This window comes from Arvicola amphibius, chromosome 13, assembly GCF_903992535.2.
Source record: "Arvicola amphibius chromosome 13, mArvAmp1.2, whole genome shotgun sequence".
In the NCBI taxonomy this organism is placed as follows: Eukaryota; Metazoa; Chordata; class Mammalia; order Rodentia; family Cricetidae; genus Arvicola; species Arvicola amphibius.
Window position 1 is genome coordinate 65,025,801 of NC_052059.1, and position 13,391 is coordinate 65,039,191.

The 13,391-nt window shown below is 47.3% G+C and overlaps 1 protein-coding gene across 1 annotated transcript; it reads right to left on the reverse strand.

Annotated features, from left to right (window-relative positions):
- Positions 1-494: 494 nt before the first annotated feature.
- On the reverse strand, positions 495-12,264 carry Lgals3 (galectin 3). The gene is made up of 6 exons (XM_038310398.1): positions 12,192-12,264; positions 6,441-6,462; positions 5,601-5,912; positions 4,304-4,392; positions 1,519-1,684; positions 495-785 (listed from the first exon to the last, which is right to left on the reverse strand). Exons 2-6 carry the CDS (start codon positions 6,456-6,458, stop codon positions 630-632), a joined length of 741 nt encoding a protein of 246 aa, XP_038166326.1. The 5' UTR covers positions 6,459-6,462; positions 12,192-12,264; the 3' UTR covers positions 495-629.
- Positions 12,265-13,391: the final 1,127 nt, after the last annotated feature.

Consider the following 13,391-nt stretch of genomic DNA (forward strand, 5'->3'; position numbering starts at 1 on the left):
TAGTAGTGACTTCCTCCTGGTAGCTGTTGGCACTCCTCATACATTTCCTCTTGAAACTCAGGATGGCTGACTGATAGTCCATGCTTCCCTTAACATTACTTCTAGTGCTCCAGCTCAGAGCGTATAAAGACCAGCAGCTAGAGCAGGCCTTGGTGGACCTGACTAGTCCCAGCACCTTGGGAAGAGAGATGCAAGTCGGAGGCCTGAATGGGCATCTCGGCTATTCTCTCTGGAGAGATGGCCTAGGGTGAAAGGCATGGACTACTCTTGCAGAGGACCTGTGTCTGGTTCCCAGCACCCTAGTCAGGCAGGTCACAACCACCTGTAACTCCAGCTCCAGGGACCCTGCCGCCTCTTGCCTGTGAGTAGGCACACACACACAGTTTAAAGGGTTGGGGATATGGGGCTCAGTGATAGAGAACACCTACTTGCCTAGCATTCACGGGTCCTAAGATTTGACACCTAATATCAGAAAACAAACAGAAAACCAGGTATCCGTCAGCATGGGAAATATTTATTAAATGGATGCCTTACAAGAATGATAAGGAGGATTAAATGTAAAGTTTTCCACTCAGAATGAGCATGGAGCCTCTCGTGACACTTCGGTGATAGGAGCCGCCCCCTCTGGATTAGATCATGGTGGGTGAGGCACTGGTAAGGGTTATGTCACCAGAAATCTCCATCTGGTTGATCTCCCGGAGATTGCGCATCCGATGATTGTACTGCAGCAAGTGAGCATCATTGACTGCAACCTTGAAGTGGTCAGCCTCCACCAGGACTTGTATCTGAAAACCAAATATGCAAGCCATCAGGTAAAGCGTGTGCTAATGCATGCAATTTAGGCTTTCCACCGTGTGTGTTTTTCAGGACATACTGTCCGTGATGTGTAATTTCCATTTATCAATTTCTGTATAAACATGGAAGGAAGAAATGTGTGTGTGTGTGTGTGTGTGTGTGTGTGTGTGTATCGATTTTATATATATATATATATATATATATATATATATATATATATATATATATATATATTTTTTTTTTTTTTTTAAACCAGTGTAAGCTGAGCTCAGGAAGTCCAGCATAGCTGCATAGCAAAGCAAATCTAGATTGTCAGAGTTAAACCATAATAAAAAGGCATCAAAATGGTCAGAAGGATAGAAAATGGAAACCAGAACACAATTTGCCTACACACAAGTTTAGTTTTAATGGGGCCTAAAATACTTGAAAGTTAAAAACAGCAACATAGAAAGGAGTTCCTTAATAGCAAATATTAATTTATAGGACTGGTTAGTGTGTAGCCAGTTTGGGAAAGGCCAGGAAATACACACCCATATCCATCCTTAAACCCTTTAGTATAGAAGAGTGTAGCTTTGGAGTTGTCTAGTGAGAACATGCCTCTCCTGACCACATCCCTGCTGAGCTTAGTCGCTAGGGTGGGAGGAGGACTGACCCAGGGCAGGCATGGCTTTCCAGTGTTCCCCTTCATAAGAGAACGTTGTCTGCACGGCAGCAGGAACTTACTTTGAACGGTTTGCCACTTTCAAATGGGAAAGCTGACTGTCTCTCTTCCTTTCCCCAGTTGTTAGCCTGCTTGGTGTTGCACACAATGACTCTCCTGTTGTTTTCATTGAAGCGGGGGTTAAAGTGGAAGGCAATATCGTTCCCTCTCTTGAAATTTAGAGTAATCCTGTTTTAAACCAGAAATCAAAGATATTAACATATTACCAAGTCAAGAGCATCTAAGTTTCCAAAAGCAAACACTTTTTATATAGGAAACAAAAAACAGGAAGCAAATAAGCCGGAGCATGAGTTCCAACTCAGAGAAGATAGGCCCACCCTCTCGTTACAGTGATCAGCTCAAACATCTAGCAGGGCAATATGTTGTCTGTTCTCTGAGACCAAGTCTCAGTGTGTAGCCCAGGCTGGCCTCCAGCTTGTGATTCTCTCCTACCTTGACCTCCAGGTGTGCCACCAGTTGTTTGGTTTTGAATTTGTTTGTTTTTGGAGGGGTGTTGACTGACTCTGGTGCCACTGTTCCTGACAGACAGTTTTGTGCACGCATGCAAACCCCTCCTAGATACTGCATAGCTTTAGACCACCCAACCTAAGACCATTTATACCTTGCTATAGATAATAATGGCTCTTTCCTGTCCTGGTAGATTGACTGTTAAAAAGCAAGTCAGCAGCCTGAGAACTATCAAGTGGCTGCCTTTCCCGTTAACCAGAGGTTCAGAACAGCAGGGGTGCACACATGGAGCTAATGTTTCCTCCCCCTTTGCTCTGGTTATAGAGTCAGGACGTTCCACAGTATGAGATGGGTGTTCCTTTATTCTGTGTGAGGATGTGTCACTGTTAAGTGTTTAATAGAAAGCTGAGCAGCCAGTCGCTGGACAAGTGGGATAGAGAGGACTTCTGGATAGAGAGAGCTCAGGGAAGAAGAAAATTGGAGTCGCCAGCCTGATGGAGAGGAAGCAGGATGGGCAGTGCAGAGTAAAGGTAACAGAGCCACATGGCAGCACACAGATGAATAGAAGTGGGTTTAGTTGTAGGAACAGGGGCACATGCCTAAGCTGAGCTGCTATAATCAGTAAGAAGTCTCTGTGTCTTCTTTTTGTGAGCTGGCAGCCCAAAGAAAATTCTGACTACAGATGGCATTGGCCAAAGTGCCACTTGAACTTTCTGACTCATTTCTTTCTTCTGGGTGTTAAGCATTCACAAGTCTTATTAAGGGACTGACCCTATTCCTGGGTTTCTAAAGCTGTGTTCTGTATAGTAACACTAGTAGCTAATAGGCTTGTGGTCTAGACCTACCAGTGATTGTCTGGGTATTTTAAATAACTTAGGAATCAGGGAAAGTGACAGCAGCGTTTGTGTCCAGTGGCTCTCGTCCTTGTGTGAACAGAGATTGTCATCTGTCACATTTGCACTTTTCCATGAAGTTATTGGACTCTGGGGCAGGACCCAGAGTCAGTTTTGGCCTCTGAGTGCCCAGTCTACCTCACTGGCACCACTGGCACTGGATTATCTAGTGCAAGGACCTTCATGTAGCAGTGTTTCTGTGTAGTTCTGCATTATGTCGAACAGACTCTGTAGAGCTATATTTTGAACATAATGTATCATTTATACATATACGAGACAAGCTTCAGGATGTGATGGGGTACTGAGCTCAGAGCTCTGCCTGGCTGTGTGGAAAGAAGGGTGGCTGAGGATAGTGCTTCTGCAGAACCAGAGGAGCGAATGTCAGACTAGCAAAGTCCTGTTTGTCCCCATTCCTTTACCAGGCACAAACTGATACAGAGGAATTTATAGTTACATTTGGGTGTTTTGAGACAGAGTCAAGCTCTGTATAGCTCATGCTGACCTTGAGTTTAGGATCTTCTGTTTCCATCTCCTACAGACTGGGATTGTGGGTGTGCACCACCATATCCAATTCCCTACCTAAAAAGCTCTTGAATAAGGCCTGGCGGTGGTCGTGCACACCTTTAATCCCAACACTCAGGAGGCAGAGGCAGACGGGTCCCTGTGAATTCTGGTCTACAGAGCTAGTTCAAGACAACTAGGGCTGTTACACAGAGAAACCCTGTCTCGAAGTGTGTGTGTGTGTGTGTGTATGTGTGTGTGTGTGTGTGTGTGTGTGTGTGTGTGTGTGTGTGTATTGAATAAACCTGTGCATCTGGCTGGAATATCTCCCTTTTATCCATAAGACTTAGAGACAGAGTCACCAGTGGTCACAGCAGGGTTGATGGCCCCCATGACCTCAGGGACAGTTGAAATGGATTGCTCTGGACACTCAGCTGCTTCATATTAAATATGACTAGAAGTGATTGCTGGGTCCAGTCTTCCTCAGGTGGCTTTAAATTGGTGTGGGTCTCCTAAATTACCTCATCCCAAACTGGTTCACCTCAGTCAAACCTGTTCCCGTGGCAAAGGTGGTTTTGTTTTGATGAAATCTTTAATGGATAGAATCTTCTCCAACCCTTAAATAAGTAATGCCCCCTTCGAAGGGTGGGCTTCCCTGCTTGCCAGTCACTCTCTGTAAGACCTGAGCCTCGTTTTTACCTGGCAAAAGGGAAAGCAATGGTCCTTACCCTGCTTTCACCCATGACGATCAAAAAATATGCCACACTGTTGAGGATCCTACCATTTGCTCTGAACAACCCTGACACGGAAGAATCACCTGTGAACACATACTGACTATGGGATAATCCTTGAGATAGCCCTGCCAGGATTCTAATGAGTAGTTAAAAAAAATAAGAGCATCTTTATTCCCAAACCAATCAACAGACTTGATGGGTTGTTGGCTTACTTGTTTGCATGGGGCTTCACAGTGCCCATGATCGTGATCAGCATGCGAGGCATGACTCCTCCAGGCAAGGGCAGCTCGTAGGGCACTGTCTGGGGACAGACAAGACCAAATGTCAGTAAAGCACTGGGTTTTCCTGGGGAAAGGGAGGTTACGTTGCTAACGTTACGACGCAGGTGACTAACACAGATCCCTAGTTCAGGCCTCCCGTCTAGATTCTGAGACCCCCTTGCCCAGGGCCTAAAATGACAAAGTTCCCTGTATGTCCAAATGTTAACACACAAGGAGAAAAGGTTTCTGGGCCATCACTGGAGCTGCTTCAGACCGTAACACATCCTTTTTCTGACATTGTAAAGTAGACTTGGCCAACAGTCTTTCTTCACTTGCCAGTCCCTTGTCATATGACATACAGCTCTGTGATTCTGCTTCCTGAGACAAGGTTTGTCCCCTGGGGCTTCTTGTCCCCTGGGGCTTCTGTGCCCACAGGTAACCGGCAGAATGCTTTGCGTATGAAAGTCTGAGTATTTGTTGAATGAACCCTTTAGTTCATTTCGCAAATGTTGAGCTGCATGTTTAAGGTACCCGAATTCCCCCAGAGCTCTGTCCCTGCCTCTGGTCCTCCTGGATTCAGCTGTTCCCCAGACTTTCACCTCCGGCCCTGGTCTGCACTAGTCTGGTATGTGCTTCCCGGAGTTGCTCCCAGTGGATCTGTGAACTGGAAGTTCCTGCTTGAGGTTATTGCTGGAGGCATCTCCCCTGCCCCTTGTCCTTCAGTTCCACCTCCTGCATCCCCCCCCCAACCCCGTTTGAACCAGAGCTTTGCTGCTCTGAAAAGCACTCAGTATTACTGAAGTTGTATGTAGGAGCCACGCCACTAACTGTGTTTATTAATAATAAGCTTAACCTCATAATATAAAAATAATGCAATAAGTAGTGTAGTAAAATGTAATTATTTTTTGAGACAGGGTCTCTCTATTCTGCCCAGGATGGCCTCAAATTCACAGAGATCCACGTGCCTGTGCCTCTGAGTACTGGAATTAAAGGCGTGTACCACTATGCCCAGCTCATCATCACAACCTTAACTGGATGTATATTAAAGCACCTTTATCAATGCCTTGTCTCTCTAGACTAATAAGTCACAGAATAAACTCAACATGAACATTCCTTTCTCCACTTGACCAGCACACCCCTGTGGTTGGCCCTTAAGACAAGGATCTAAGCAACAGGCTTAAAGATAGCCCCGCCTCCTAATGTCCTCTCCCCTGTACATCAAGCCCATGAAACAACCCTTCCTCCTTACCAGGGCTCCAGTGGGGGCGCCATAGGGGGCAGCAGCAGGATAGGCCCCAGGAGCACTAGGGTAGGCCCCAGGTCCGCCAGGTTGCCCTGGGAAGGCTCCAGGGGCAGTTGAGCCAGGGTAAGCTCCAGGGACAGTTGGGCTAGGGTAGGCACTAGGAGGAGCCTGCCCCGGGTATGCCCCTGGAGGAGCCTGTCCTGGGTAGGCCCCAGGATAGGAAGCCCCTGGGTAACCCCCAGCCCCAGGCTGGTTCCCCCATGCACCAGGCCATCCTTGAGGGTTTGGGTTTCCAGAGCCAGCTAAGGCATCATTAAGCTGTAAAGAAAGATTAAACAATTAGAGGATGGGACTCATTCAGGAAATAGAATTCACAGGACTTGGGCATCTGTGATCTGAGAAGCTGAGAAGTCAGAGAATCACACTCTGCCCTTGCCTCCTCTACCGTTCTCAGTTCCAAGGACTGGGACTTTGGGGTTGAACCCCTCTGTTACTTTGTTTTCCTCTGGTTTCTCATCATCACAGATGAGGGAGGGCTAAGCTCTCCTAACTTACACCAGCCACTGGCTGTTTAAAAGCACACGCTTTCTACTCAACACGAGAAACAGCTGCAGCCCTTGGCCCAACCGGCCCTGCTGCTCCCATCAGGGACATGGCTGCTGCAGAGGCCACGTCTCTCCCTGAAAGCTGCTGCTGGAAAAGCAAGCCTCCAGCTAACAGCCCTTGGCAGACGAGTGAGCCAAAGGGAACTTCAGAGGAGGGTCAAAGAGAAAGCTGAGTGGTAGAAATGAAACCTTTAACCCATATGAGTGTGTGGAGCTAAGAAAGTGGACATGAAATACTTACCGAGAAACTGTCTGCCATTTTCCTAAGAGAAAAAAGACAGAGGGGATTATTATTATTTGAGCCTAAAAGACTTTGCAGACATTTGTGAGACTCAGCATCCCAAATGGTCCACGGGCAGTGTTAGCCAGTCTGCAATCATTTTGCCCACGCCAATGGTGCAGGACTGAAAAACATCTTGTGGAGGGGGTGGGGATATTTTCCAGCTAAATTCCAAACCTACTTAAGTCATGGAGTAAGACCTCGGTGCCAGGAGATCATGTTCTGAAGTCTGAGAGGAAAGCCTTGAGGGGCAAAGAGCAGGATGAGCACTTTCTGCCTCTTCTCTAGGTGAAATACGGTACGAGGTGTGGTTTCTCTTGGCTGCCTTCCTCCCTGGGTTTCTCCACCCTTGAAAGGATTCATGTTCAGCATAGGCCACCCCTCTTCTCTTCCCAGCCCTTCTGTGTTCTTATACACTGTGAAGATTTGTCACTTGTATTGGTTTAATAAAATGCTGATCGATCAGTAGCCAGGCAGGAAGTATAAGCAGGACAACCAAACTAGGAGAATTCTGGGAAAAAGAGAGGCAGAGGGTCAGTCGCCAGCCAGATGCAGAGAAAGCAAGATAAGAATGCCTTACTGAGAAAAGGTACCAAGCCCACATGGTTAAACATAGACAAGAATTATGGGTGAATTTAAGTCGTAAGAGCTAGTTAAGCCTGAGCAGTAGGCCCAACAGTTTATAATTAATATAAGCCTCTGTGTGCTTGTTTGGTACTCAATGGCTGTGAGACTGGACAGGACAGAAACGTCTGTCTACACTTATGGACACTGGGGGAAAGCTATGTGTGGCTCTATTGAGATCTCCAAGACAGCTTGACACGGCTGCTGCCTGGTTATTCTCCATTGGCACACTGATGCCTGCTCTGAGCCACCACTTTCCATGCATCCCAGGGCTCACAGACCAGCAGGGGACATGAGACACATGCACACAAGGGTGTGCAATGCTTACCAGACTCTGGTGGGACATGCAAATCTGAGAGCTTACGTGTGAGTTGGGAAGGAAGATGGTGTTGGTTCAAAGCCTTGATGGACAGGTGACATCTGGGAGTGCTGGCTTTGTTGGCTTTGGGGGGGGGGGTGTTTTTTTTGGTTTTTTTTTTTTTTTTTTTGGTTTTTTGAGACAGGGTTTCCCTGTAGTTTCTAGAGCCTGTCCTGGAACTAGCTCTTGGAGACCAGGCTGGCCTCGAACTCAGAGATCCGCCTGCCTCTGCCTCCCGAGTGCTGGGATTAAAGGCATGCGCCACCACCGCCCGGCCTGGGGTGTTTGTTTTATATTTTAGAAAGGTCCATCCCTGAGCTTAGGATCCTTCTGCCTCAGTCTCTCAAGTGCTGGCCATGGTGTGAGCCACTGGGCCTAGCTTATCTTGATATTCTAAATAAAATGTTCAGCAGTAAAGCAGTCGAACAAAGGTAAGTCAGGTGGCTGGTGATGGGAACAGAAGCATGTGGGGAGCTTCAAACTGTCAAACAGGTTTGTCCTGCACAAAGCTGCCACGGGGCTGGTTTGCAGAAATACCCTACTTCCTCCTGCTCCTGCCTGGTGCCTATAGAAACCCCATCTACCCCTGATGCAACTGCTCTCAGAGTGAAGCACAGGGCAGCTTTGCTGTGGAGATATTACAATACTTCTTTCCTTTCCTCTCTCTCTCTCTCTCTCTCTCTCTCTCTCTCTCTCTCCCTCTCCCTCTCCCTCTCCCTCTCCCTCTCTCTCCCTCTCTCTCTCCCTCTCTCTCTTCCTCTCCCTCTCCCTCTCTCTCTCTCTCTCTCTCTCTCTCTCCCTCTCTCTCTCTCTCTCCCTCTCCCTCTCCCTCTCTCTCTCTCTCTCTCTCTCTCTCTCTCTCTCTCTCTCTCTCTCTCTCGTTCTTTCTTTCCCTTGGGTGCTGAGGATTAAATTTCCTGCCTTGAACTATTTGGCAAACACTCTAGTCTAAGCAACACAAGTAGCCTCCAGAGGGCTGCTTTGGGCCAGGGTTAGTTCTAGCTGAGCTCAGAATCACTACAGTTATTTTGCTGGAATTACCCAGACCACCAGAATGACCTGGATCTAGAAATAATCATAACCTCTTCTGACTTCATTTGCCCACCTCTGATATTCTACTCAGTTATCCCAAGAAATAACATTATTGGGGGAGTGTGGTGGCTCATGCCTGTAATCTCAACATTCCTTAGCATGGGGACTACCATGAGTTTGAGGTTAGCCTGGACTACATATCAAGTTCCAGGGTCTCATTCTGGCCTTGAACACTTACGGCAATCCTCCTTCCTCTGCCCCTAGTTACTGGGATCAAAGGCATGAGCCACAATGCCTGGCTTCGGAATTTTCTTAGGAAACTAAAACTTAGGTTGGGCATGATGCACACAGCATTCAGAAGGCAGAGGCAGGTAGATCTCTGTGAGTTTGAGGCTCTGTCTGGTCTATGAGGCAAGTCCCTGGCCAGCCAAGCTTACATAGTGAGACCCTGTGTCCATTTTGGAGGCTGTTAGGGAACAGTTTTTGAAATTCAAAGTAGGCTGGGAACTTAGTATGTTTGATTACTCTTTTCCTACCCCTTCAGCAATATCTGTGACTTCAAGCCATTAGAACACAGTAGCACACTACCTACCCTATGACTGTGACAGCCCCAAATGTTTTCAAACATTGCCAGATATCCCCTAGAGCCAAAACCAGATATGGCTGAAAACCACCAATCAAGGCTGTTAATGTCTATCCCAGCATAAAGGTACAGAAGCAAGGCAATAAAAACTAATGAGGGGTTTCAGGTCTTAAAACTAGCCAAGTTTACAAGGAAGGACAGTAACCGCCTATAACCTCAGCTCTAGAGAAGCCGGGGCATGAGGATCAAAAGTGTAAAGCCCTCTAAGCTACAGGTCTAAGCAGACCCTGTTCCAAACCAAGGGCAGTCTCTTGCTGGGTATGGCACTGCACACTGGGATTCCCAGCACTTAGAAGGTTGAGGCAGGAGGATTGAGTTTAAGGTTAACCTAAGCCACACAGCAAGGTCATCTCCAAAAACCAGAGAGAAACACTTCCCCCAAAAGAAAACTTTTCTTTGCCTTCCCTTAAGTAGGTTACAATTTTAAGAGGCTGTAAGACTTATGTTAAACTCTTAAGTCTGAAGGCCAAATCTCTGATGTTATGTTTCACGTAAAAATTCTGTGTGAGAAAGATAAAACAACCTAACTTTTCCATTTTCTTCAAAAAGTGCCCTATTGCTAGAACACCAATCAAATTACATTTACAGATGATACAATTAGCATTTCCACGTTGAACTTTGTTCTTCTCAAAGCCTCTGATCAGGCTGGTTTGGGCCGGTTTCCAGTCTAGTCAAAGGAAGTTTTGGAAACAGCAGATTTCATTGTGATTCACACGAACCACGGATGACAGTTTGGATTGCACTGTTACAACTGCAGGGGATGCTGGGATAATGATGCCCTCCCTGCATCTGTGTGCTGATTTTCCCTTCCCAGAGGACATTCACAGCTCTGTTTATTTTGTTAGCAATCTGATGAGACTGACCGGAGAAAATATTCCCACTATAAAGCGAGAGATCAGAGCGCTGAGTGGCCCAAAGCGATCTCACTGGCAGTGTGGGACCAGGGTCCAAGTCTGAAATTGTTAGTTACTTCACTGAAAAATTCTTTGGTTTATTCTCCCAGACTTACATAACATGCTGAAATAGTAAACAAATAGTAAGATCAAACTTTATCCAGAACATGAACACGGTGACTCGTTCAACCCACAGGCTACTGAAGGCAGAATGCCATCGTCTACAGTTACGTTGCTAAGAAGAACCATGTTTTAACCAATACGCTGTGCTTTTCCAATACCAGTGTTTACTGTTTTGTTTGTGTCGCCTCTCAACCATAGATCTTTTTCTTTACTGAGGTGTGTGTGTGCATGTGTGCACGTGTGTGTGTGTTATGCATGCTCTGAATGACGAGCTTAAATACAAATCAATGTAACCAGCTGTCTATGGGGGCTCTTCCTTTAGAGGAGTGAACAAGTGCACCATGCTCCCTGGGGCCCAACTATCATTCACCCAGTGGTCTGCATTCCCAGGGACTCTTCTGGAACTTGTGTTCATAAAGAACAAAATATAAAACAGTAACTGGTGATCCTGGGTCCTCCCCACACTCCTTTCCCAGGAGCCAGGCAACAGCACTCCATGCCCTGCCTTTGTGGAAACACGGAACAGGGCTTGAGGATAAATGTGACTATCTTAGGAAAAGGGACCTGTTTGAAAAGTATTCAGACTCAGTGTGCACAGGCTAGCGCGATAGTCCTAGCACACAGAAGACTATGGTAGAAGGAGTGCTGTGAGTTCAAGACCATCCTGGACTATAAACTAACCATGAGGCCAGTCAAGGCTATGCTGTAAGACCCTATCTCAAGGAACAGAAGCAAAACCACACACACACACACACACACACACACACACACACACACACACAAAATCAGCGACCAAGAAGGAGGAGAAAATTGCTAAATGTGGTTGTACTGGCCTGCAAAATCACAAGTTCAAAAACAGCCTAGACCAGACAAGAAGACCTTGTCTCAATTATAAACAACAAAAATTCTTACAATCTCAAATTCCTTAATCCCCCCCAAGACTATTGTGGCAGAAAAGCAAGCTTTTTGTTGTTAAACTTCATTTCTCGTGGAAACAGTGGGGGTGGCAATTCGCACCTGTAATCTCACTTGGGACACTGAGACAGGATGGAAAAGTGAAAGCCAGCCTGGGCTACAAAATGAGTTCCAGACCTGCCTAGGCTGCACTGAGAGCCTGCCCTCCCCTCCCCCAAAAAGTAAATACATAAAAATATGGGAATACATAAACTTGAAGCAAACAACTTAAAATTTCAGAAATTAGTGAGTTTTAAACACTGATTGCAATTGTTTTCTTCAAAATAAACTGGGTCACTAGGTCCGGGGTTTTTTATTATCTAGAAACCGTTCTCCCTAATTTACAAAGATTCGAGTGTTTGGAATAGGAATCACGGTTTCAATCCCCACATCATCTGCTCCCTACATTCATGTTTGAGCCAACAGATAATTTAGAATAAATCCAACCTTTAAAAGTCTCCAGCTAAGGCTTGGACAAACACCACCACACCCAAAATTTCCTGCCCAGGTCTCGAGGTTATTGCACAAATCATATTGGGCACGGATGAGTCACTTGGCTTGCAAAAAGTTTAGAGGTTACTTTAGTTCCTCATCAGCATTGTTTTCTGTGCGGTTAGCACGCGGGGAGTGGCTGTAGACCCTGTCATTGCTGGACCAGGTAGACCTGGCACCACAGAGCAAGATCTGTAGGAGAAGGCTCAGTAGGTGCAACAAGGGAGCCTGCTGGCCAAGTCAGGGATCCCAGGAGATGTTCTGTAGAGGCCCCAGGCAGCCTCCCAGTATGTCGGGAGGAGAAGCTGGTTCCTATGGCCAAGCTAGGGGCAACTGCTTGGAGTCAGCTGCAGGGTAACTTTCAGAGGGTTGGGGCTCACTCGAGTGCAAGACTTCCGAGGCGTGCCCGTGACCCGATGGCATTCCACCACCCCAAGGATGCTAAGTATGTAGGTCCGAGTGTTACCCGCAGGTGAGCCACCGCCGTGAGCCCGAGCCTGGGACCCTAAAGGTCGCCTCCGGCAGGGCTGCAGAGCCGATCCCTTTCTTGGTGCACTGAGCAGCACCGGTCCCCTTCGCCTCGCGCCGCTTACCTGGTTAGTGAGTGCTCCGCCCGCTGCTCTGCTCTGCTCCTCTCTGCTAGTTGTTACCAAGTTGGGCGGTGGTTGGGTGCTTCTAGTACTCTTCTGCCAGGCCCGCCCTCCCGGGGCGGGGCAGCATACCCCCGTCCAGCAGACGCCTGGCTGGGCCGCGCCCCACGGACCCTGGAGCTTCCCCAAGCTGGAGCACGGACACACCTATGCCCCACACCTGTGCCCGGCAGTGGGCCCTGGCTGTCAGCACTCAGACACTCTTAAGACTTGCATGATTCCCGAGTCTGAAGTTGCCTCTCATGGTCTCATCCTGCCTTCATTTCCTTCACCCAAAGCCTTTCCCAGAAGTGCACAGTAATTTATACCTGTGAGGGGACAGTTATAAAAGCACAGAGTTACAAAAGCACAGAGCAAAGCTCTGTCTGTATGAAACGTTGTTAAAAGGAACAGCCCCCTTTGTGAGGAGGCTGATATCCAGTTTGGAAGCAGTTATTTAGATAAAAATTGAGAGATGTGGTTAAGGAGATTCAAGATGGCTTTTCTTTTCCGGCTTCGGATGATAACATCGGCCAGTATCTACCAAACATGCGCCCTGGACTGTGCCTAGGGCCTTACATACATTTCTGGAGTATTACTTTAATCCTGTTAGGTCCGAAGCAGCCACCCCAAATGGCAGTGCTGGTGACAATGTCCTAAACAGATGGACTCTTGTCTGGCTGGGTAAACAGAAACTTAAAGGTGGTTCCTATTGACCAGGAATCTCCCTTAACCTACCCCTAAATGTCAACTACCTAGGGCAAGGACAGCTAATTCCTGGTCAAATCCAGCAGGCTGCCTCAGCTCAACGCCTACCTCTCCCCCCCCCCCCAATTCTGCTGACCATCACAAAAATCCACCATTTCTCCCCCCACCCGGGGTGGGGCTGTTACCTTGGCAGCTGGAGCCCCAATAACCCTTTCTTCCTAACCATGGTCCATTTCGGGGGTTTCACTGTGCCCTTGCTCACAAACCCTGTGTTAGTCATGAGAAAGCCGAGGGATAGAGAACTAAATATAACCATGATCAGGGCGACAGTAAATGGTTCTTCTGGCACCAAACGTCTCTCTGCTCTAACTAAAATCCCAAAGACTGTCAGATAGCTTTAAGGCAGGCTCTTGAGGAGCCTGAGTCAGACAGGAAGCACTGGTCCTATGCTGTGTC

Excerpts from the sequence above, each read along its gene's own strand:
- Lgals3 (XM_038310398.1), bottom strand. Across the intron at positions 1,685-4,303 it reads GTGAAGCCCCATGCAAACAA|GATTACTCTAAATTTCAAGA; the intron begins GTAAGCCAACAA and ends GGTTTAAAACAG. Across the intron at positions 786-1,518 it reads AAAGTGGCAAACCGTTCAAA|ATACAAGTCCTGGTGGAGGC; the intron begins GTAAGTTCCTGC and ends TTTGGTTTTCAG.